Here is a 26,062-nt window from a genome sequence, read left to right as displayed (position 1 = left end):
ACAGTAATTTGAAATACTCCCAGGTGTCAGATGTAGATTTACCCTCAAACAGCTGTTTCAAATCAAAATTGTTCCTGCCGGATATTGTAGTAGTTTACCTTCCCACCATCTTCACCTTCCCCCACAGATCACTGCCAATGAGTATATTAAAGCTCACAGTATTGTGGTCACTACTCCTGAAATGCACTCCCACTGAAACTTCACTCAGCTGGCTGGGCTCATTTGCTAAAACCAGGTCCAATATAACCCTTTCTCTGGTTGGACTGTTTACATATTGTACCAAGACTTCCTCCTGAATGGTCCTTACAAGTTCTGCCCCATCCCACCCCTAGCTCAGTGAATTCCAGGCAATACAGGGAAGTTAAAATCACCAACAATCTTGTTTTTAAATTTTCCCCAAAATCTGCCAATATAGTTAGTTCATCCATAACATGATAGTTGCATTCTTGTGCAATCCCATGAAATAGAAAGATTGTGCTTTAGAAACAGCGCTGAAAGTGATGATGCTGTAATTGTGTTCCAGTCAACACGCCTTTCAGAAATTCCTGCTGTAAAAACAGCATTCCCAATTTGTCAATCACATCACAACCACTGTTGACAAAACACATATTAAAACCAAACAACCTGTATTCTCTCCTCTATCTCCCAACAGCCAACTGTTGGGAGGCCTGTAGTATACCTCCAGCGCTGTGATTTCACCTTTCCTATTCGAGCTCCAACCTTGGTTTCTACCTCTCCCTCAATTTCGGCACATCCTTCTGTACTCCTCTGGTTCCCATACCCCTGTCACACTGGTTTAAACCCTCCCCAACTCCTCTACCACGTACCCCCCCCCCCCCAAGGACATCAGTCCTGGTCCTGCCCAGGTGTAACCCATCCAGTTGTACTGGTCACACCTTCCCCAAAACCGGCCCCAATGCCCCATGAATCTGAAGCCTGCCGCCTCACACCATCTTTTAGCCATGTTTTCATTTTATACATCCTGTTGTTTCTACTCTGACTAGCTCATGGCACTCATAGTAATCCTGAGATAGCTACCTTTGAGGTCCTACATTTCAACGTCCTTCCTATTTCTCTACATTCTGCTTTTCGGACCTCATCCTTTTTTTTATAACCTTTGTCGTTAGTACCAACATGTATCATGACCACTGGCCGTATGCCCTCCCATTCCAGAATGTTCTGCAATTGCTCCTAGCACCAGAGGCAACGCAACATTGTGGATACTCACCTGCAGCCACATAAATGCATATCTATTCCTCTTATAACCCCTATAACTGTAGCACTTGTTTGTGTATCACTCAGTCCCTCTGCAGCACAGCCAACCTTGGTGTCATGAATTTGAGGCCTTTCACTTCAACAGTATCCGAAATGGTATATATTCTGTTTTACAGGGAAATAGCCCCAGAGATTCTTGCACTGCCTGCTTCACCCTCCTGCTCTGCCTGGTGATAGATAACTCATTCCCTTCCTGCCTGTGGAGTCTGAATCTGCAGTGTAACCACCTCTCCATACACTGATTTTCATACCACTCGTCCAACATCAAATATTAAATGAGTAGAAATTTTGATCAACAGAATATTCAGAAGATTGAAGCTATTATTTTTGCTCCATCATTGGTTGAATGTTATCTCCGTTATTTGTTTACACATTTTCAAAAAGGTTCGAAGCGTAACTACAGAGCATGAAGAAAATAAACACTTGGTCCCAACCCTTAGAAAATGTCACATCTCCAAAACATCAGTATGCAGGTTGACATTACAATTTGTGCATTTTCACAAACAGTAATGAATGACTGTTTATTCATTTTGTTGCAGTCCAAGTTATCGACAAATGTGCGCCAAAACAAAATAATGTTTGCTTTTCTCAAACATGCCAATTATAGGTAGCCTACTGTAAAAACAGTCAAGGAGGCAACATTAGAACTGGTGACTAAAAAGACAAGTTTTAAAAGGGTAGACGCCTCAAAATGTGCGAGTAAGGAAATTCAGAACTTAGCAAATAGACAAAAAAATACACTAATTGTCTTTAGATCTTTAAAATGACCAGCTGGTACCAAAGAAGCAACAATTTTAATAGAATGAAACATCCCAAGAAACTTCACAAAAACAGTATGAAGTATGACACCAAGTGACACAAGGAAACATCAGGTCAACTGATCAAATGCTTGGTCAAGAAAATAAGATAAGTAGAAAAATTGAGGTAGAAAGGCAGACAAGTGTGGGAAAACAATTATAGAGCATGGAAACTAAAGGCATGACCAACAATTTTGATTGTGAATTCACAAAAGGTTCAGAGTTAGAGTACAACGTCATGGAGAGATGAGAAGAACAGGAATTTTAAAACTGATATGTTACATGAGCCAATATAAGGTAGACCTTAAGCCATCACTGGACAATATGCGAGAATTGTTTCAGGTTAAGATTAGACTGTAGAGCAGAATATCTTAAATTTACAGAATACATGTAAGTCAAAAGGCGTGGTGCTGGAAAAGCAGAATTGGTCAGGCAGCATCCGAGGACCAGGAGGGTTGACGCTCTGAGCATAAGCCTTCCTGAAGACCTGCTGCGCTTTACCAGCACCACACATTTTGACTCTGATCTCCAGCATTTGCAGTCTTCACTTTCTCCTAGAATATATGGAAGGCCAACCCTAGTACATTGGAATAGTTGAAAAAGAAATGAAGGTGCAAATAAGAACTTCAGGAGTTTATCTGTCGAGACGAGTGAAGTAATGCAATATACTAGAAGTGGAGATAGGCAGTCTTAGTGATGGCATAAATGTGGCCAAATAAAATTTTGCCTTAAAATTTTACCAAATACACCTCCTAGAAACAGAAAATCGAGTCCTTCAGCTCACAATTTGAGCACAGTGTCACCTTTCAGCCAAGTTGATGGTTACCCAACCCATAGTAGCCAGCGATATTACAAAATATTCATTTTAAATCTAAGGGAGCATAAAAGACGAGCACAAACCCACATTAACAGATTTGGGATGAGGCCTAGCATACCCAATGGCAGCCAAGTTGGTAGAGGTAGTTGTAACTTCAATGCACTGACAGCGGAGTCTCCAGGCGTGACAGCCTGAGCCCCTGGCAGCCCCAGGCCGCCCCTGTCCAGCTGTCTCCCCCCCCCTGTCCCCAATCAGGCCTCCCGGCTGTTCGCCCTCAAGCTTCACTCACCAGCCTTCCTGGGCCAGAGCCAGGCCCGGGTCCGGGTCCGCCATCTTCACGCGGGCACCCTCCAAGCGAACACGGCGCGGCCGACGCACGAAAGCAAACCGAGCTGCGAGTCACGACGACAGCTCTCCCCAGCGAGAGGAAGGTGAACCTCATAGTAAGAGAGCGGCCGCCGCACGCTCCGGGGGTGGGGGGGGCCTGAGCGCGGCCACTTCCACCAGCTCCTGCTGGCAGCTCCCGCCTCCACGCGGCCGCCGTCACAACACGCAGTGCCAACGGCCACGTCGCGTGCGCTGACTGACAGCCCGGCTAACCAATCGGCGTCCGGGAAACCCGGTCTCCAGCCGCCGTTCATAAACTGGGGTGAGTGATCCGAGCTGAGAGGCGGAGTTAGATTGTTACAACAAGTCAGCAGCTGGATCAGCATGTTCAGGTCAATTCGGAAATGAAAGCATCTATTTATGTTCCTTTATCCTTGGACAGTGCCGGCACATGCATTTCAAAATGCTAATTTATACATTAAAATATATGTAACTACTTACAAAGGTACTAAATCAGTCTGTACAATCTTTACTGAGAAATCACTGGTACAGTATTTGACATTCCTCAGGACTTCCCTGCTGTGGCAAAAAAACTTTTTCTACTCATACGCGAGCTATTTACATTCAATTTGAGGCAACGAGGGGTAAAGCAGAGAACACACAACATTCCAGCGCAGCACACGCTTTCATGTTGCGCCGATCTGTTAAACCAATCTGAAGCCCATCTAACCTACACTATTCCATTCCCGTCCCTTTGCCTATCCAATGACCATTTAAATGGCCGTAATGTTGGCATGTCTACAACTGTTGCAGGCAGTGCATTCCATGCCACTACTACTGTCTAGGTAAAGAAACTACCTCTGACATCTGTTCTTCATCTCTCGTCCCTCAATTTAAAGCTATGTCCCCTTGTGGCAGCCATTGCCATCCGAGGAAAAAGGCTCTCACTGTCCACCCGATCTGACCCCCGATTATCTTACATGTCTCAATTTTACCTCTCAACCTTCTTCTCTCAAACGAAAACAGCCTCAAGTCCCTCAACCTTTCGTCGTAAGACCTTCCCTCCATACCAGGCAACATCCTTTTAAATCTCCACGGAACCCTTTCAAAAGCGGCCACATCAGAGTTTTGTACAGCTGCAGCATGACCTCATGGTTCCAAAACTCAATCCCTCTACTAATAAAAGCTAACACACCATACGCCTTGTTAGCAACCTTATCAACCTGGGTGGCAACTTTCAGGGATCTATGTACATGGACACCGAGATCTTTTTGCTCATCTACATTACCGAGAATCCTACCGTTTGCCCAGCACTGCATTCCTGTTACTCCTTCCAAAGTGAATCACCTCACACTTTTCCGCATTAAACTCCATTTGCCACCACTCAGCCCAGGTTTGCAGCTTATCTATGTCCCTCTGTAACCTACAACGTCCTTCAGCAGTATCTACAACTGTACTGATCTTAGCGTCATCCGCAAATTTACTAATCCATCCTTCTACGCCCTCATCTAAGTCGTTTATAAAAATGACAAACAGCAGTGGTCCCAAAACAGATTCCTGCGGTACACCACTAGTAACTGAACTACAGGATGAACATTTCCCCTCAACCACCATCCTTTGTCTTCTTTCAGCTAGCCAATTTCTGATCCAAACTGCCAGGTTGCCCTCTATCCTATGCCTCCATATTTTGTGCAATAGCCTACCATGGGGAATCTTATCAAATGCCTTACTGAAATCCATATACAACACTCAATAGCTTTACCCTCATCCACCTATTTGGTCAAGAACTCACTGGACCCTCGTTACACTTCAAGCCAGGCAGCATCAATAGGTGGAGAAGTCACCATTTCGGGTGTAACCCTTCTTCAGGACTGGGGCTGGGTGGAACAAAAGCTGCAGATGAAGGGGGTGTGGGGGCAAGGTGGTAAATTGGGGATAGGCAAAGACAGTATGGCTTGTTTGATCAATGAGAGGAATGAATTCGGTTGGTGGCTTGAAAGAAGGGTCAATAAGAGAAATGGAAGGGAGGGGGAACGGCTGAGAAGGGAGTCAGGTGATGGGAAGGTAGGTTGTTTGACAGTAGAGAACTCAATGATGAGTCCTCAGGGCTGTAGGCTGCCTAGGTGGAAGATGGGGTGTTGTTTCTCCAATTTGCAGTCTGATATGTTGTGGCAGTGGAGGAGCTGAAAATGTGTTGCTGGAAAAGCGCAGCAGGTCAGGCAGCATCCAAGGAGCAGGAAAATTGACGTTTCGGGAATAAGCCCTTCTTCAGGAATGACGAAAGTGTGTGCAGCAGGCTAAGATAAAAAGTAGGGAGGAGGGACTTGGGGGAGGGGCATTGGAAATGCGATAGGTGGAAGGAGGTCAAGGTGAGGGTGATAGGCCGGAGTGGGGTTGGGGGCGTGAGGTCAGGAAGAAGATTGCAGGTTAGGAAGGCGGTGCTGAGTTCGAGGGATTTGACTGAGACAAGGTGGGGGGAGGGGAAATGAGGAAACTGGAGAAATCTGAGTTCATCCCTTGTGGTTGGAGGGTTCCTAGGCGGAAGATGAGGCACTCTTCCTCCAACCGTCGTGTTACTATGGTCTGGCGATGGAGGAGTCCAAGGACCTGCATGTCCTTTGTGGAGTGGGAGGGGGAGTTGAAGTGTTGAGCCACGGAGTGGTTGGGTTGGTTGGTCCGGGTGTCCCAGAGGTGTTCTCTGAAACGTTCCGCAAGTAGGCAGCCTGTCTCCCCAATATAGAGGAGGCCACCTCGGGTGCAGCGGATGCAGTAAATGATGTGTGTGGAGGTGCAGATGAATTTGTGGCGGATATGGAAGGATCCCGTGGGGCCTTGGAGGGAAGTGAGGGGGGAGGTGTGGGCGCTAGTTTTGCATTTCTTGCGGTTGCAGGGGAAGGTGCCGGGAGTAGAGGTTGGGTTGGTGAGGTGTGTGGACCTGACGAGGGAGTCACGGAGGGAGTGGTCTTTTCGGAACGCTGATAGGGGAGGGGAGGGAAATATATCCCTGGTGGTGGGGTCCGTTTGGAGGTGGCGGAAATGACGGCGGATGATACGCTGTACATGGAGGTTGGTGGGGTGGTAGGTGAGGACCAGTGGGGTTCTGTCCTGGTGGCAGTTGGAGGGGTGGGGCTCAAGTGCGGAGGAGCAGGAAGTGGAGGAGATGCGGTGGAGGGCATCGTCAACCACGTCTGGGGGGAAATTGCGGTCTTTGAAGAAGGAGGCCATCTGGGTGGTACGATATTGGAACTGGTCCTCCTGGGAGCAGATGCGGCGGAGACGAAGGAATTGGGAATATGGGATGGCATTTTTACAGGGGGCAGGGTGGGAGGAGGTGTAGTCTAAGTAGCTGTGGGAGTCGGTCGGTTTATAGTAAATGTCCGTGTCGATTCGGTCACCCGAGATGGAAATGGAAAGGTCTAGGAAGGGGAGGGAGGAGTCTGAGATGGTCCAGGTGAACTTGAGGTCAGGGTGGAAGGTGTTGGTAAAGTGGATGAACTGTTCAACCTCCTCGTGGGAGCACGAGGCAGCGCCGATACAGTCATCGATGTAGCGGAGGAAAAGGTGGGGGTCGGTGCCAGTGTAGCTGCGGAAGATGGACTGTTCCACATATCCAACAAAGAGGCAGGCATAGCTGGGGCCCATGAGGGTGCCCATGGCTATTCCTTTGGTTTGCAGGAAGTGGGAGGATTGGAAAGAGAAGTTGTTCAGGGTGAGGAGGTCAAGGATGGTCATGTTGGAAAGGGAGTGGGAAGGGGATTTAAAATGGGCGGTGACTGGGAGGTCAGGTCGGTCCCTGTGGGCCAGTTGAGATGCTCAGCAAAACGTTCCCTTCATTTGGTCTTCCCAATGTAGAGAAGACCATATCAGGAGCACCTTTTACAATGAACTAAGTTGGAGGAGAGGAAGGTGAACACCTGTCTACCTGGAAGGACTCTTTGGGACCCCGGATGGAGGTGAGGAACATGGTGTACCAGAAGGTTTTGCATCTTTTCCAGTTGCAAGAGAAGGTACCTGGGGTTTCATAGAACATAGAACATAGAACAATACAGCACAGAACAGGCCCTTCGGCCCACGATGTTGTGCCGAACTTCTAACTTAGATTAAGCACCCATCCATGTACCCATCCAAATGCCGTTTAAAGGTCGCCAATGATTCTGACTCTACCACTCCCACGGGCAGCGCATTCCATGCCCCCACCACTCTCTGGGTAAAGAACCCACCCCTGACATCTCCCCTATACCTTCCACCCTTCACCTTAAATTTATGTCCCCTTGTAACACTCTGTTGTACCCGGGGAAAAAGTTTCTGACTGTCTACTCTATCTATTCCTCTGATCATCTTATAAACCTCTATCAAGTCACCCCTGATCCTTTGCCGTTCCAACGAGAAAAGGCCGAGAACTCTCAACCTATTCTCATACGACCTATTCTCCATTCCAGGCAACATCCTGGTAAATCTCCTCTGCACCCTCTCCAAAGCTTCCACATCTTTCCTAAAGTGAGGCGACCAGAACTGCACACAGTACTCCAACTGTGGCCTAACCAAAGTCCTGTACAGCTCCAACATCACTTCACGACTCTTGAATTCAATCCCTCTGCTAATGAACGATAATACTCCATAGGCCTTCTTACAAACTCTATCCACCTGAGTGGCAACTTTCAAAGATCTATGTACATAGACCCCAAGATCCCTCTGTTCCTCCACCTGACTAAGAACCCTACCATTAACCCTGTATTCCGCATTCTTATTTGTCCTTCCAAAATGGACAACCTCACACTTGGCAGGGTTGAACTCCATCTGCCACTCCTCAGCCCAGCTCTGCACCATATCTAAGTCCCTTTGCAGCCGACAACAGCCCTCCTCACTATCCACAACTCCACCAATCTTCGTATCATCTGCAAATTTACTGACCCACCCTTCGACTCCCTCTTCCAAGTCATTAATAAAAATTACAAACAGCAGAGGACCCAGAACTGATCCCTGCGGAACTCCACTTGTAACTGGGCTCCAGGCTGAATATTTACCATCTCTACCACTCTCTGACTTCGACCGGTCAGCCAGTTTTCTATCCAATTGGCCAAATTTCCCTCTATCCCATGCCTCCTGACTTTCCGCATAAGCCTACCATGGGGAACCTTATCAAATGCCTTACTAAAATTCATGTACACTACATCCACTGCTCTACCCTCATCCACATGCTTGGTCACCTCCTCGAAGAATTCAATAAGACTTGTAAGGCAAGACCGACCCTTCACAAATTTGTGCTGGCTGTCCCTAATCAAGCAGTGTCTTTCCAGATACTCATAAATCCTATCCCTCAGTACCCTTTCCATTACTTTGCCTACCACAGAAGTTAGACTAACTGGCCTGTAATTCCCGGGGTTATCCCTATTCCCTTTTTTGAACAGGGGCACAACATTCGCTACTCTCCAGTCCCCTGGTACCAACCCCGTTGCCAGTGAAGACGAGAAGATCATTGCCAATGGTACTGCAATTTTCTCTCTTGCTTCCCACATAATCCTAGGATATATCCCGTCAGGCCCGGGGGACTTGTCTATCCTCAAGTTGTTCAAAATGTCCGACACATCTTCCTTCCTAACAAGTATCGCTTCTAGCTTAACAGTCCGTTTCACACTCTCCTCTTCAACAATACGGTCCCTCTCGTTCGTAAATACTGAAGAGAAGTACTTGTTCAAGACCTCTCCTATCTCTTCCGACTCAATACACAGTCTCCCACTACTGTCCTTGATCGGACCTACCCTCGTTCTCGTCATTCTCAGGTTTCTCACATACGCATAAAATGCCTTGGGGTTATCCTTGATCCTATCCGCCAAGGATTTTTCATGCCCTCTCTTAGCTCTCCTAATCCCTTTCTTCAGGTCCCTTCTGGCTATCCTGTATCCCTCCACTGCTCTGTCTGAACCCTGTTTCCTCAACCTTATGTAAGGCTCCTTCTTCCTCTTTACTAGATATTCAACCTCCCTCGTCAACCAAGGCTCCCTCACACGACCATTTCTTTCCTGCCTGATAGGTACATACATATCAAGGACACGTCGTATCTGCTCCTTGAAAAAGTTCCACATTTCCATCACATCCTTCCCTGACAGCCTATGCTCCCAACGTATGCTCCTCAAATCCTGTCTTACAACATCGTAATTTCCCTTCCCCCAATTGTAAAATCTACCTTGTTGTGTGCACCTATCTCTCTCCATAACCAAGGTGAAAGTCACAGAATTGTGGTCACCATCACCAAAATGTTCACCCACTAACAAGCCCACCACTTGTCCCGGTTCATTACCGAGCACCAAATCCAATATGGCCTCCCCTCTGGTTGGACAATCTACATACTGCGTTAGAAAAGCTTCCTGGACACACTGCACAAACACTGCCCCATCCAATCTACTTGATCTAAAGAGCTTCCAATCAATATTTGGGAAGTTGAAGTCGCCCATGACTACGACCCTGTGCTTCTGCACCTTTCCAAAATCTGTTTCCCAATCTGTTTCTCCACATCTCTGCTGCTATTGGGGGGCCTATAGTAAACACCCAACAAGGTGACTGCACCTTTCCTATTTCTGACTTCAGCCCATACTACCTCCAGAGGCAGATCCCCCTCAAACTTCCTTTCTGCAGCCGTTATACCATTTCTAATCAGCAATGCCACCCGCCCTCCTTTTTTACCACCCTCCCTAATCTTACTGAAAGATCTGTAACCAGGAACCTCCAACAGCCATTCCTGTCCCTCATCTATCCATGTTTCCGTGATGGCCACAACATCGTAGTCCCAGGTACCGATCCACGCCTTAAGTTCACCCACCTTATTTCTGATACTCCTTGCGTTGAAGTATACGCACTTGAGCCCATCTCCGTGTCCGCAAGTAGTCCCTGTCAGTGCTACCTTCTCCACAGCCTCCCTACAGTCTTGGACATCCTGACACACAGCTAGCTTACTTGCTGGACTACAAGTCCGGATCCCATCCCCCTGCCAAATTAGTTTAAACCCCCCCGAAGAGTGCTAGCAAACCTACCCCCCAGGATATTGGTGCCCTTCTGGTTCAGGTGCAACCCGTCCTGTTTGTACAGGTCCCACCTTCCCCAGAATGCAGTCCAATTGTCTAAATATCTGAAGCCCTCCCTCCTACACCATCCTTGCAGCCACGTGTTCAACTGCACTCTCTCCCTATTCTTTGCCCCACTGTCACGTGGCACCGGCAAAAACCCAGAGATGATGACTCTGTCTGTCCTAGCTTTTAGCTTCCAGCCTAACTCCTTGAGCTCTTGAATGACCTCCCCACCCCTCTTCCTAGCTATGTCGTTGGTGCCAATGTGTACCACGACTTCTGGCTGCACACCCTCCCCCTTAAGGATTCTGAAGACACGGTCTGAGACGTCTCGGACCCTCGCACTCGGGAGGCAACAAACCATCCAAGAGTCTCGCCCATGTCCACAGAACCACCTGTCCGTCCCTCTAACTAGAGAGTCTCCTATAACCAGCGCTCTCCTCCTCTCTGCCTTTCCCTTCTGAGTCTCAGAGCCACAGACCCCTTCACTGCAGCTTACACCTGCAAGGCTGTCCCCCCCCAACAGTTTCCAAAGCTGTAAACTTATTTTTTAGGGGAACGACCACAGGGGAACCCTGCACTGCCTGCTTCTTCCCCTTCCCACCTCTAACTGTTACCCAGCTACCTCTGTTCTCCGGCGTAACTATGTCCCTGTAGCTTCTGTCAATCACCCTCTCAGCCTCTCGAATAATCCTCAGTTCATCCAACTCCAGTTCCAGTTCCCTAACTCGTTCGGTGAGGAGCAGGATCTGACTGCATTTCCTGCAGACGAAGTCGGCAGGAGTATCGGTGGTCACCCCTACCTCAAACATCCTGCAGGAGGAACATTCCACCACCTGCGCTGCCATGACTGTTTCGAGGGGGTTGGTGGGGAGAATGGTGCAAACCAAGGACTGTCAAAGGGAATTGTCCTTGCAAAAGGCAGAGAGAGGTGGGGAGGGGCAGATGTTCTTGGTGTTGGGATCTAGTTGGAGTTGGTGGAACTGTTTAAGGATGATGTGTTGGATGTGGAGACTGGTGGGGTAGTAGGTGAGGACAAGGGGAACCCTGTCTTTATTGCATTTGGGTGGGGGAGAGCAGTGGAATGGGGAATGGAGGTGGTTCGATGGAGGGCTGCCTGATGACAGAGGGAGGAAACGCACGTTGTTCGAAATAGGTGTAAATCTGGGATGCTTGAGAGTAGAATGTCTCCTCATCTGAGCAGATGAGGTGGAGGCAGAGGAATTAGGAGAACAGGATGGCATTCTTACAGGATATTGGTGAGAGGAGGTGCAGTTGTGAGAGTCTGTGGGTTTATAGTAAATGTCCGTCTGGAAACTGTCACTGGAGATGGAAATGGAGAGATCAAGAAAGGGGAGGGAGGTGTCCGAGATGAGCCAAGTGAATTTGAGGGCGGGGTGGAAGTTGTGGGTGAAGTCAATGAACTGCTCCAATTCAGCCTGGGTGCAGGACCCTGCATCGATGCAGTCATCAATGTAACAGCAGAAGATTTGGGACACAGTGCCTGTGTAGGTACTGAGGAGGGACTGTTTGACATAGTCAACAAAGAGGCAGGCAAAACTGGGGCCCATCTGAGTGCCAATGGCCACACCCCTTATTTGGAGGAAACAGGAGGAGTTAAAGGAAAAGTTATTAAAGGTGAGGACTTCGACGAGGCGGAGGAGAGTATTGGTGGAGGGGGTCTGATTGGGTCTGCGGGAGAGGAATAAGCTGAGCGCCTGAGGGCCATCCTTGTGGTTTATGGATGTGTATAAAGACTGCACATCCATAGTGAAGATAAAGTGCTGGGGGCCGGGGAACTGGAAGTTGCTGAAGAGGTGGAGGGTGTCGTTGATGTCGCGATGTAGGTGGGAAGTGCCTGAACCATGTGGAAGAGGATGGAGTAGAGACAGGACAAGATGAGTTCAGTGGGGCAGGAGCATGCAGATGTGATACATTCCCCCCATCGACAAACCAGGTTGTACCCTCTACCTGTGTTTACCTGTCCCCACCTCACCACCCTGCTCTCCACACCCCCTTTATCTGCAGCTCCCCTTACACCCACCCCAGTCCTGGAGAAGGGTTACACTTCTCCACTTCCTGATGCTGCCTGGCTTGCTGTGTTCTTCCAGTCTCCTGCTTGTTTACCTTGGATTCCAGCATCTCTAGTTTTTTATTTGTTTAACCTCGATGTACCTCGGCAGAAGGACCAGATGATGGACTTAAATGTTAAGAATGATGGAATTGTTTGGTTCATTCCAAATATTGTGTATGAAAACCTTAGAACCTTATTTGTCAGATTCATCTCTGTAAGATTGTTGTTTCATTCCCCCTTCCCCCATTAACATAAGTTTTAGCTATAAAGACAGATGCTGGCAAATCTCCAAGAAAGATAAAAATAACAGGATAGTAATGGTAGGGGATTTCAACTTCCCAAAAATAAATAGTACAGACAAAGTGTGAAGGGCTTAAAGGGGCAAAATTCTTAAAGTGTGACACAAAGAACTTTTCTTCAGACAGTACGTAGAAAGTTTGACATCATACGGGGAGATGCCAAATTTTAGGAACCAAAGCTGGGTATATAGTAGATGTGTTGGGGAGCATCTTGTTGACAGTGACCATCATTCAATAAATTTAAGGTAATTATGGTTAAGGACCAGAAATTAAGAAATGGAATTGAGGAAAAATAAATTTTAATTTGTTAAGAAAAGATCTGGCCAAGGTGGTATGGGTAGACAAGCAGGAGGCTGGAAGAACACAGCAAGCCAGGATATGGAGAAGTAGTGTGGGAACAGCTACTTGCTGGAAAATCCACATTAGACATGTGGAAGTTATTCAGAAGGGTAATAGTGAGAGTGCAGGGCCAGCATGTTTCCATAAAGACAGCATGAGATTAAAAAATCCAGAGAACCCTGGATGTCATGGGACATAAAGATTGAGTCAGGAAAAGAAATGCGCTTATGACAGATATTGAGAGCTCAAAACAGTAGATGCTCGAGAGGAGTAAATAAAGTGCAGGATATTATTTTAACTAAAAGTTAGGGGTGCAAAAAGACAACATGGCAGGCAATATTATGGAAAATCCAAAGGCATGTTGTAAATATATTTAGGGCAACAGAATAATCAGGGTAAGAGTGGGATCCATTAGGGACCAAAGTGACAGTGTGTGTGGAATTGGAAGACAGAGGGTTTAACTGAGTACTTTGCATCTGTATTCACCAAAGATGAAATAAATGCACAAGGGTCAATATCCCATCATGAGGTCACTCTTTATTTACTTATACAGCATACACTGGCTATTGCCAGCCAGCTCAGAATCAGATCCCTGAACTTCGGAGATTCTAAACCTCCTGGTTATTTTTGTTCAACATTCCACAAATTGACTAAGAATTAACAGTCAAAAAAACTACAAAGAAACGGGGTATGTCCAGGTTATTTCTATACAATACAACAATAACAATACACAAGAGAATTAGGGACACAACCATAAGGTATCCAAAATTTCACAAAACAACAGCACTACATAAAACACACACAGAACTTTCACACAAGTCACGGTGCTCTTTAAGGTACCACAATGACAGAAATCCAGAAAAAAGTCCATTTCAGCCCCTGAGGGCAAAGTTTACAGCAGGCTGAAGCCCACAATATACAAATGCAAACGGTTAGCACATCGCCTACACTCAGTCACAAAGGAAAGCAGACTACAAAACACAATATAGCCAACAACTATATTCATCAATAAAAAAACCACTGATTACACAACTCAACTTTCTCTGCCACACTCCTGTCACCGGGAACCTGACACTGGTCCTCATCATATACTGATCAGACCCTCCTTTGCTAGCCTTCCTGCAGGACAGTCATTAGCCTTCCAGTCTTTGGCCGCCCTGCGTACAGACCAACCCTTCCCAGACACGCTTTCCTCCGGACAGTTGTCAACCACCCAGCTCCCAGTCACCCCGCGTACTGACTAGACCATCCAGGCCACTTTCCTATGACTAGGTTGTCAGTCTTCAGGTCTCTGCCTATCCTGCATACTGTCTGATCCTCACATGCCTGCTTTCCTCCGGCCCGGTCATTAGCCTCCCAGCTCCCAGTCACCCCACATACCAACCAAACCACCCTCGACCTGCTTTCCTACAGGTGGGCTGTTGGCCTTTCAGCACCCCGCGCACTGACTAATGCTTTCGCCTGACCAGCGTTACCTCCTGGTTATAGTTGTTTCCTTCAACATGCTCGATCAACAACATGGCATTTGCAAGAAGTTTAAACAATAAGCTGTCAATATAAAGGACAGGCACCACTGCGATTTGAACAAAGCATCTTCTGTTTATGTGATGGGCGGTTTAACCAACTAAGCCACAGTGACACCTCCTGGTTACACTTTTTCCTTTTTTTTCTTTTGTTTTACCCTACACTAATACTTGTCCAGTGACGAGCAGTGCCCTCCTCAACAAAGGGCAATGCTGAATGATCAAAAAAGTGAAAGTGAGGGGCAGGGATTAAATAAAAATAGAATCGGAGCAGAAAATAAAACACAGCATGCCCCGCAGTGCCCACTTCTCCCTGAAAATCTCAAGGGTGTTGGTAGACACCTTCCTTAGGGATCCCCAGCCCCGCATGTATCTCCTGGTTATATTTTTTTCTTTTTTTTTGGAGTCAGTCCCTCAAATCAGAAGACTCTGAATCCCTTGTTTATATATTTTTATTTCCCAGCACCCATGTCATGTGTGTGCAGGTGTTGGACACAGTGAGGAACAATGAGTGTGTAAATCCTTATTCATATTCCACCACCAGGAAGAAACAAAACACCTGAGTGGTCAGTGACAGGCAGTGCCCTTCTCAACAAAGGGCAATGCCAAGTGATCAAAAAAGTGAAGGGAGGGCAGGGATTAAATTAAAATAAAGTCAAAGGGGGAAATAAAACACTCCACAACCTTGCAGTGCCCAGCTCTCCCTGAAAACCTTGAGGGGGTTGGTAGACACAGCATATTCCTTCTCGAGGAACACACGGGGCTGAAGGTACCTGTTGGTTATATGTTTCTTTTCTTCTCTTCAAACATCTCCCTATCCAAGGGAACTCTCTACTTATCTACTTATCTGCCGGCCAGCTTCTCCCAGTCAGGGAACACTTCAGCAGTCAGGGACTTTTGGCCTCGGATCTTCAGGTAACCATCCTTCAAGGCGGACTTTGTGTTACGCATCAACGCAGAGTGGCTGAGCAGAGGCTGATAACCAAGTTCAGAGCCCATGAGGATGGCCTCAGCTGGGACCTTGGGTTCATGTCATACTACAGGTGACCTCACTACACTGTACATTCTCTCTCACACACACGCTTACATTCTCACACACTCATGCAGATCCTCTTATATACACACACTTTCTCATACACACATACATACACCACTCACACACACGCACACACCATCTCACAGGCTTATACTCCATCACACACACACTTTACCAAGCATGCACACACACACACAAACACACACTCTCTTACTTGTACTCACACTCAAATGCACACACTCACACTCTCTCTCATGCATGCACACGTAAGTCTATGGGGTGAATTTGCATTTGCAGAATTATATTTGCAGATACATACAATTTTGCTCAAAAGTTACACAATCTGCAATCTATTTGATCCTCTCCTTAGGCTCTCTCTTTTTCTGTGATACATTTCCTGACTTCCTTTGTCAGTCATGGCTGTATAATTCCACCACACACCCCCATCCCCGGATAATCTTTCTCTTCTTTGGGATGAACCTGTGTCCTCAATTACACCCAGAAACTCCTGCCATTGTTTCTCTATTGTCTTCCCCACTAGGCTCTGCTTCCACCAGTTTTCACCAGTTTCTCTCTCATGCCCCTGTAATTACCTTTATTTAACTTTAACACCATTACATGGGCGGCACGGTGGCACAGTGGTTAGCACTGCTGCCTCACAGCGCCTGAGACCCGGGTTCAATTCCCGCCTCAGGCAACTGGCTGTGTGGAGTTTGCACATTCTCCCCGTGTCTGCGTGGGTTTCCTCCGGGTGCTCCGGTTTCCTCCCACAGTCCAAAGATGTGCAGGTCAGGTGAATTGGCCATGCTAAATTGCCCATAGTGTTAGGTAAGGGTAAATGTAGATGTAGGGGTATGGGTGGGTTACGCTTCGGCGGGGCGGTGTGGACTTGTTGGGCCGAAGGGCCTGTTTCCACACTGTAAGTAATCTAATCTACATCCAATTTTGCCTTCTCTCTTTCAAACTGTAGACTGAACCATACCATATTATGATCGCTGCCTCCTAAGTGTTCCTTTATTTTAAGACCTATTATAAAGTCTGGCTCATTACATAGTATGAAGTCCAGAATAGCCTGCTCCCTTGTGGGCTCCATCGCAAGCTATTCCAAAAAGCCAACTTTGTAAGCATTCCACGAATTCCCTTTCTTTGGATCCACCAGCAATACTATTCACCCAGTGCATTTGCATATTGAAGTCCCCCATGACCACCATGACCTTTCCTTTCTGAGATGCCCTATCTATCTCCTGGTACATCTTGCGCCCCTGGTCCTGACCACTTCGGGAGGTCTATACATTACTCTCATTATGGTTTTTTTGCCTTTGTGGTTCCTCATCTCTACCCACACAGACTCCACATCATCTGACCCTATGTCATTCAGTACCATAGATTCAATTTCATTCTTAACTAACAAGCTACCTGGTGCTTGACATTCTTATACACAATTGCAGGATGCAATCCACAATGCTTTCCAAATTCTTGGACTTGGGAAATATGCAACTCACTGTCACTACTACAAAGCAAATTTTAAAAGATGCATTTTAGCACAAAATCATTTAAACTGCATTATGTGCATAGACAGATTTATATTGATTAAAACAATGACATTTCATCCTCAAGGTCCACTAAACCTCATTTCTACTCCAAATCTCTCCTAAACTATAATCTATTCACGAGTAACTTATGATGGAAAAATGAAAATTGGATTGAATGAATTGTTTGTGATTAATTATTTTATCATTACTTTGAAAAATCACCAACTTTGTCTGACCTCACCTCAGAGTTCCTTCTGTCTGCCTTCAGAAAAATTGAAAGTATACATGTATGAAAATCATAAGTACTCGTTGCTGAGACCAGTTCAGAGCATTTGATCATACAGAGTGAGTCAATTTTCGAGGACAGGTTTTGGGAGTGAGCAACACAATCACAACCATTACAAATGAGAATGTATGTATAACAGACTCATTTTCACAAAAACTCCAATAAATTTGAAACAATCAAGTAAATTCCATTGAATCTGAAATTTATCTGATAATTGAAGTGATTTAAGGAACTTTACGTAAGTCTTTTCCACCTTTTTCTAACAGGCAATGTAAGGATATATAAAATATGCATGAGCTGGTAAACCACCCAGAACGGATGGACCACAGCCCAGGTTTCTGAAAGAGATAGATGAGGAGATTGTGGAGGAGGAGGTGATGGTGATATTTCAGGAATCACTGAGGGCAGGGAGGATCACATACGACTGGAACATAGCTAATCTAATGACTAGGAAGGAAGGGACTCAGAAGACAGGAAAGTATCAGCTGGTAAGCCTGACCTGAGTTTTTGCAAAGATATTAGATTCCATTATTAAGGATGAAATTGCAGAGAGCAAGGCAGGATAGGGCTGAATTACCACAGCTTCGTCAAAGGGAGATCATACCTGACGAATCTGTTACAATTGTTTGAGGAGATAATCGGCAAGTGTAGGTAATGGAATGTTCCTTTTAAATAAATTAACAGCTCTTTTGGGACTCCAAAACAACACTGGCCAACTGAATGGCACATTGGGAAAACTGGCCAGCTCAGCATGCCTGAGAAGGGAACCAAGATAGTAAGCCAGGAAGCTTGCAGAATTAATTGTTAGATCAGGGTCAGACAGATATGCAAGTCATTAACCTTGATTGATGATATTGATTAGTTGTTGATGAGTCAATGCTACAAGGTTTCGGATGGAACAATAGTTTGGAGCTTTGGTAGAATGAGTTTTGAGACAGTCTGGCTCCTAGGATCGGTTCAATCAATAGGGAAATTATAATCGAGAGAGGGTGGTGCTGGAAAAGCACAGGTTAGGCAACATCCAAGGAGCAAGAGAGTCGACGTTTCAGGCAAAAGCCCTTCATCAGGAATGAACTCATTCTTGTCGAAGGGCTTTTGCCCAAAATGTTGATTTTCCTGCTCCTTGGATGCTGCCTGACCTGCTGTGCTTTTCCAGCACCACTGTAATCTAGTCCTCACTTTTGCCAAGGGAAATTATAATATCCAATACTGACCTTTGTAATACCTTTCCCACAGACAGAACTCATTAACATGCAGTAACTGAATTATGCTAATTACATAGCTGCATCAAACTACTGTAGCTACATAGGAAGATTCTACATGTCAGTTACCATGCCGAAACAGTAAACAATAGTAAGCCTTTGTCCTTGGGGTTGACCTGGAGAACTCTATTTAAAGGGGCCACTCGAATCAGAGGAGATGGCACTAGAGACAATGTCAGAGCAAGAAGCAGGCACCTTTGGACTGCTGTAACTGAGGTACAGCAAAGCTTTTATTAACTGGTACCTATGGGACCAGAATTGAACCCAAGAGGAAGTAGGTTAAAAATCATACAACACCAGGTTATAATCCAACAGGTTTAATTGGAAGCACACTAGCTTTCGGAGCGACGCTCCTTCATTGGGTGGTAGTGGAGGGCTCAATCCTAACACAGAATTTATAGCAAAAGTTTACAGTGTGATGTAACTGAAATTATACATTGAAAAATTGATTGTCTCTTAAGCCTTTCATCTGTTGGAATACAGTGATAGTTTCACTTCTTTCATGTGTAAATCACAAAACCTTTTTTAAAAAAAGCTGCATTCTCAGGTTAGCTGTTGACAATGGTGATAGCTAGACAATATGTTGAAGGTGTAAGCCCCCTGTGTTCTCTGTCTATGACATGATGTTTAGATTGATTCTAATCTAAAGAGTGAGATAACGGAGTTTTACATGAATTAATGCAGTTTTTGAGCTCAGAGTTCCACATGAATGCATGCAGTTTTTGAGCAAAGTGCAATGTAACTCTGGAAGTCCAAATTCACCCCACAAAATATATGTGTGCATGTGGGCGTTTGTCTGTCTGTGTGTGTGTGTCTATCTGGGTTGGGGGTTGTGAGTGTGAGAAAATGTATGTGTGTGTGTGTAGTGAATGCAGAGTGTCTTAAGTCTGTGAGGTGGTGCATGTGTGAGTGTGGGAGTGTGTGTGTCTGTAAGGGTGTGTGTGGGTGTCGTGTGTGCACATCTGTGTGTATGTGTGTCCGCGTGTATGTGTGCATAGGAGTGCCTGTGTGTGTGTGAGACTGTGTGTATATAGGAGTATCTGTGTGTGTGTATAGTGCAATAGTGATCACCTGTAATGTGACATGAACCCAAGGTCCCAGTTGAGGCCCTCCCTATGGGGACCGAACTTAGCTATCAGCCTCTGCTCGGCCACATTTCTCTGCTGCCTGTCCCGAAGTCCACTGTGTTCTAACAGATGAAAGGCTTAACAGACAATCAATTTTTCAATGTATAATTTCAGTTACATCACACTGTAAATTTTTGCTATAAATTCTGTGTGTTAGAATTGAGCCCTCCACAATCACCTGAGGAAGGAGCGTCACTCCGAAAGCTTCCAAATAAACCTGTTGGACTGTAATCTGGTGTTGTGTGATTTTTAACTTTGTACATCCCAGTCCAACACTGGCATCTCCAAATCAAGAGGAAGAAGGAAGCCCACACGAGTCAAGAGAAAGAAGGATCTGACAGGGCTTCAGGGAGTTACCAGGTAGCCACAAAGGAGCTGAAGAATGGATTTAGGAGAGTGAGAAGGGGGCACAAGAAAGCTTTAGCGAGTAGGATTAAGAAAACTCTCCCTTACGTGAAGGACAAGAGGATGGCCAGAATGAAGGTAGGACCGATCAGGGATAGAGGAGGGAACTTGAGGCTGGAGACCGAAGAAGTAGCGGAAGTCCTTAATGAATACTTTGCTTCAGTATACATCAGTCAATGAAAGCAAGCATGCAGGTACAGCAGGCAGTGAAGAAAGCTAACAGCATGCTGGCCTTCATAACAAGAGGAATTGAGTATAGAAGCAAAGAGATCCTTCTGCAGCTGTTCAGGGCCCGGGTGAGACCGCACCTGGAATATTGTATGCAGTTTTGGTCTCCAAATTTGAGGAAAGACATTCTGGCTATTGAGGGAGTGCAGTGTAGGTTCACGAGGTCAATTCCCGGAATGGCGGGACTACCTTACGCTGAAAGATGGGAGCGACTGGGCTTGTATACGTTTCAGTTTAGAAGACTGAGAGGAGATCTGATTGAGACGTATAAGGTTATTAAAGGATTGGACACTCTGGAGGCAGGAAGCATGTTTCCGCTGATGGGTGTGTCCTGAAACAGAGGACACAGTTTAAAAATAAGGGGTAGGCCACTTAGAACAGAGTTGAGGAGAAACTTTTTCACCCAGAGAGTGGTGAGTGTGTGGAATGCTCTGCCCCAGAAGGCAGTGGAGGCCAAGTCTCTGGATACTTTCAAGAAAGAGTTGGATAGAGCTCTCAAGGATAGTGGAATCAAGGGTTATGGGGATAAGGCAGGAACAGGATACTGATTGAGGATAATCAGCCATGATCATAATGAATGGTGGTGCTGGCTCAAAGGGCAGAATGGCCTACTCCAGCACCTATTGTCTATTGTCTACTGTCTATTCACTACTGAAAGGGACTTTGACGTTTCTGACGACAGCTTGAAACAGACGGATATGCGAGGTTAATGTTGAAATTTTGAAAAACATAAACCCTGGGCCAGACAGAATAAACCATAGGTAACTACAGGAAGCAAGGGAAAAGATTGCTGCACCTTTGGCGATGATCTTTGCATCCTCACTGTCCACTGGAGTAGTGCAAGATGATCGGAGGATAGCAAATTTTATTTCCTTGTTCAGGAAAGGGAATAGGGATAATCCTGGGAATTACAGACCAGTCCGTCTTATGTCATTGGTGAGCAAAGTATTGGAGAAGATTCTGAGAGACAGGATTTATTATTACTTGGAAAACCATAGTTTGATTAGAGATAGTCAGCATGGCTTTGTGAGGGGCTGGTCCTGCCTCACAATCCTTATTGAATTCTTTGAGGATGTGACAAAACACATTGCTGAAGGTAGATCAGTGGATGCGGTGTACATGGATTTTAGCAAGGTGTTTGACAAGGTTCCCCGTGGCAGGCTAATTCAGAAAGTAAGGAGGCATGAGACACACGGAAACTGTCTGTCTGTCTGGATACAGAATTGGCTGGCCAATAGAAGACAGAGGATGATGGCATATGGAAAGTATTCAGCCTGGAGCTCAGTGACCAGTGGTGTTCCGCAGGGATCTGCTCTTTGTGATTGTTATACATGACTTGGATGAGGAAGTGGAAGAGTAGGCTTGTGAGTTTGCCAATGACATGAAGGTTGTGGAGGACTGTTTTGGTTGCAATGAGACATTGGCAGAGTGGGCTGATAAGTGGCAGATGGAGTTCAACCTGGCAAAGTGTGAAGTCCTTCACTTTGAAAGGTCGAATTTGAATGCAAAATACAGGGTTAAAGGCAGGAATCTTGGCAGTGTAGAGGAACGGAGGGATCTTGGAGTCCATGTCCATAGATCCCTCAAAGTTGCCACCCAGGTTGATAGGGTTGTTATGAAGGCATATGATGTGTTGGCTTTCATTTGTAGGGGGATTGAGTTTAAGAACCACAAGGTTATGGTGCAGCTCTATACAGTCCTGATTAGACCACACCTGGAATATTGTGTTCAGTTCTGGTCGCTTCATTAGGAATGATGTGGAAGCTTTTGAGAGGGTGCAGAGGAGGTTTACCAGGATGCTGCCTGGACTGGTGTGCATGTTTTAAGAAAGGTTGAGGGAGCTAGGGCTTTTCTCATTGGAGCGAAGAAGGATGAGAGGTGACTTGAGAGAGGTGTACAAGATGTAGAGAGGCATAAATCGATTGGATAGCCAGAGACTTTTTCCCTTGGCGGAAATGTCTATCAGAAAGGGGCATAATTTTAAAGTGATTGGAGGAAGGTTTAGATTAGATTACTTACAGTATGGAAACAGGCCCTTTGGCCCAACAAGTCACACCGACCCTCCGAAGAGCAACCCATCCAGACCCATTCCCCTACAACTAACACTACAGGTAATTTAGCATGGCCAATTCACCTAACCTGCACATTTTTGGACTGTAGGAGGAAACTGGAGTACCCGGAAGAAATCCACGCAAACACAGGGAGAATGTGCAAACTCCACACAGACAGTTGCCTGAGGCGGGAATTGAACCCAGGTCTCTGACGCTGTGAGGCAGCAGTGCTAACCACTGTGCCACCATGCCGCCATTTATGGGAGATGTCAGAGGTAGGTTCTTTACTCAGAGAGTGGAGGGTGCGCGGAATGCACTGCCAGCAGTGGTAGTAGAGTCAGATTTATTAGGGACATTTAAGCGACTCTTGGATAGGAATATGGATGGAAGTACAATGAAGGGTATGTAGGTTCGTCTAATCTTAGAAATAGGATAAAAGGACAGCACAACATTGAGGGCCGAAGGGCCTGGACTATGTTATGTTCTATGTTCTATGTACTGGTTGATCAAATATTCTGGTTGATCAAGAAGTCCACATAACAAACATAAAAACATACACTAAGTAATAAAAATGTAATACAGGGGGTATACACATCACCGCTATACTCTATTTGCAGCATAAATCCCTTAACTTATACTGCAACATTTCAATAAATAAAACTTACCAGCAAAGAGCCTTCTCACTCACACCCTCAAGTGACTACTTGCACATTTTGGATTTCACAATAATGCAGTACACTTGCAGTAATTCACGTATGTAGGTTTTGACTGTTTAGCAAGAGTGCCAGTTAAAATAAAGTTTGCTGTAGTATCATCTTGTACTTCAAAAGCAGATTTTAAACCACAGTGCTTTAAGAACAGTAAGGTTAATAAATAGGGAGATTAGGGAGAAAGACAGATTTCATAGAACTGCATGTATATATCTTGTGTTTCAATGATAATAAACCAATGTCTCATTATTAGTGTAAAACAAGTCCCAGTAAGTGTGCAAGTAAATCAGACACACATGAAAATTTTGTTCACAAAAGTTAGTCAGAAATCACGTGACACCAGGTTATAGTGCAACGGGTTTATTTAAAATCACAAGCTCATGGAGCATTGCTCCTTTGTCAGGTGAAGTGCAGGGAAGCATACAGGCACAGAATATGTAAGCAGAGAGATAATGGCAAGATAATTCTAGGTAATTAAGAGTGTAGAGAGTGTGGTGTTGGAAAAGCACAGCAGGTCAGGCAGTATCCATGGAGTATGAGAATTGGCGTTTTGGCCATAAGCCCTTCATCAGGAATGAGGCTTGTGGGCCGGGGACGGGCTGAGGATAATTGGGAGGGGCATGGCATTGGGGGCAAGTTAGCTGAGAAGCACAATGAATCTTATTAGTCCCAGTTCAGCATACTCCGAAGGTTAACATGTAGGTTCAGTTGGCAATTTAGTAGGCAAATGCAATGCTCATGCTGATTTTGACAGAGATAGAAAACAAGAGCAGAGCTGCAGGTGTGATCTATATGGACTTCAGTAAGGTGTTCGACAAGGGTCCCCTTGAGAGACTGATTAGCAAGGTTAGATCTCATGGAATACAGGGAGAACTAGCTATTTGGATACAGAACTGGCTCAAAGGTCGAAGACAGAGGGTGGTGGTGGACGGTTGCTTTTCAGACTGGAGGCCTGTGACCAGTGGAGTGCCACAAGGATTGGTGCTGGGTCCTCTACTTTTTGTCATTTACATAAATGATTTGGATGCAAGCATAAGAGGTACAGTTAGTAAGTTTGCAGATGACACCAAAATTGGAGGTGTCGTGGACAGCGAAGAGGGTTACCTCACATTAAAACAGGATCTTGACCAGATGGGCCAATGGGCTGAGAAGTGGCAGATGGAGTTTAATTCAGATAAATGCTAGGTGCCGCATTTTGGGAAAGCAAATCTTAGCAGGACTTATACACTTAATGGTAAGGTCCTAGGGAGTGTTGCTGAACAAAGAGATCTTGGAGTGCAGGTTCATAGCTCCTTGAAAGTAGAGTTGCAGGTAGATAGGATAGTGAAGAAGGCATTTGGTATGCTTTATTTTATTGGTCAGAGTACTGAGTACAGGAGTTGGGAGGTTATGTTGCATCTGTACAGGACATTGGTTAGACCACTGTTGGAATATTGCGTGCAATTCTGGTCTCCTTCCTGTCGGAAAGATGTTGTGAAATTTGAAAGGGTTCAAAAAAGATTTACAAGGATGTTGCCAGGGTTGGAGGATTTGAGCTATAGGGAGAGGCTGAACAGGCTGGGGCTGTTTTCCCTGGAGCGTCGGAGGCACAGGGGTGACCTTATAGAGGTTTACAAAATCATGAGGGGCATGGATAGGGTAAATAGGCAAAGTCTTTTCCCTGGGGTCCGAGGGTGCAGAACTAGAGGGCATATGTTTAGGGTGAGAGGGGAAAGATATAAAAGAGACCTAAGGGGCAACGTTTTCACACAGAGGGTGGTACGGGTATGGAATGAGCCGCCATTGGAAGTGGTGGAGGCTGGTACAATTGCAACATTTTGCGAGGCATTTAGATGGGTATATGAGTAGGAAGGGTTTGGAAGGATATGGGCCAGGTGCTGGCAGGTGGACTAAATTGGGTTAGGATAGATCTGGTCGGCATGGATGGGTTGGACCGAAGGGTCTGTTTCCATGCTGTACACCTCTATGACTCTATGTATTGGTGAGGCTTTATAAAGTTCTGGTCAGACTGCATTTGGAATATTGTTAACAGTTTTGGGTCCTCTATCGAAGGAAGGATTTGGTGGCCTTGGAGAGGACCCAGAAGAGGTTTACAAGAATGATCCTTGGGATGAAGGGCTTATCATACGAGGAGCAGTTGTTGACTCTGGTTCTGTACTCAATGGAGATTAGAAGGATGACAGGGGATTGAAATTTACAGATTACTGAGAGGCCTAGATAGAGTGGATTGAAGATTAAATTAGATTCCCTACAATGTGGAAACAGGCTCTTTGGCCCAACAACTCCACACCAACCCTCTGAAGAGTAACCCAACCAGACCCATTCCCCCATCCTATATTTACCCCTGAGTAATGCACCTAACATTTTGGGTAATTTAGCATGGCCAATTCACCTGGCCTGCACATCTTTGGATTGTAGGAGGAAACCAGGGCACCTGGAGGAAACCCACACAGACACGGAGAAAATGTGCAAACTCCACACAGACAGTTGCCCAAGGCTGGAATCAAACCTGAGTCTCTGGCATTGTGAGGCAGTCATGCTAACCACTGAGCCACCGTGCTACCCTCACAATGTTTCCACGAGTAGGAGAAACTAGAACTGAGAGTACAGCTTCAGAATGAAGGTATGATCCTTTAGAACAGAGATGAAGAGGAATTTCTTCAGCCAGTAGATGGTCAATCTGTGGAATTCATTGCCACAGAAGGCTGTGGAAGCCAAGTCACAGAGTATTTAAGACAGAGATAGATAGGTTCTTAATTCGTAAGGAGATCAAAGATTACGGGGAGAAGCCAGGAGAATGGGGTTGAACAGGGGCAGCATGATGGCTCAGTGGTTAGCACTGCTGCCTCAAAATGCCAAGGACCTGGGTTCAATTCCAGCCTCAAGTTACTGTCTGTGTGGAGTTTGCACATT

The 26,062-nt window shown here is 45.8% G+C and overlaps 2 protein-coding genes across 6 annotated transcripts in view; one reads left to right on the top strand and one right to left on the bottom strand.

The window, feature by feature from the left end:
• tdrd3 (tudor domain containing 3) overlaps window positions 1–3,419 on the bottom strand; it is a 135,564-nt gene extending 132,145 nt beyond the window's left edge. For 3 of the 5 annotated variants that reach the window (XM_072578188.1, XM_072578191.1, XM_072578192.1), the window contains exon 1: window positions 3,179–3,376. In XM_072578188.1, coding sequence (XP_072434289.1) covers window positions 3,179–3,222 — 44 coding nt within the window. In that variant the 5' untranslated portion in view covers window positions 3,223–3,376. Of the gene's footprint in view, window positions 1–3,178 lie in introns of all 5 variants that reach the window. The other 2 variants (XM_072578190.1, XM_072578189.1) reach the window with 2 other exon arrangements.
• A 100-nt stretch (window positions 3,420–3,519) lies between these two features.
• The window catches only part of LOC140481653 (protein diaphanous homolog 3-like), a 604,739-nt gene continuing 582,196 nt past the window's right edge, over window positions 3,520–26,062 (top strand). Inside the window, exon 1 of the mRNA XM_072578185.1 lies at window positions 3,520–3,538. The gene's annotated coding sequence lies outside the window, so the exon portion shown is untranslated. The remainder of the gene's footprint in view (window positions 3,539–26,062) is intronic.

This window comes from Chiloscyllium punctatum, chromosome 9, assembly GCF_047496795.1.
Source record: "Chiloscyllium punctatum isolate Juve2018m chromosome 9, sChiPun1.3, whole genome shotgun sequence".
Taxonomy (NCBI): domain Eukaryota; kingdom Metazoa; phylum Chordata; class Chondrichthyes; order Orectolobiformes; family Hemiscylliidae; genus Chiloscyllium; species Chiloscyllium punctatum.
Note: the sequence above shows the minus strand (reverse complement) of the source record. Positions and strands in the feature narration are given on the sequence as shown.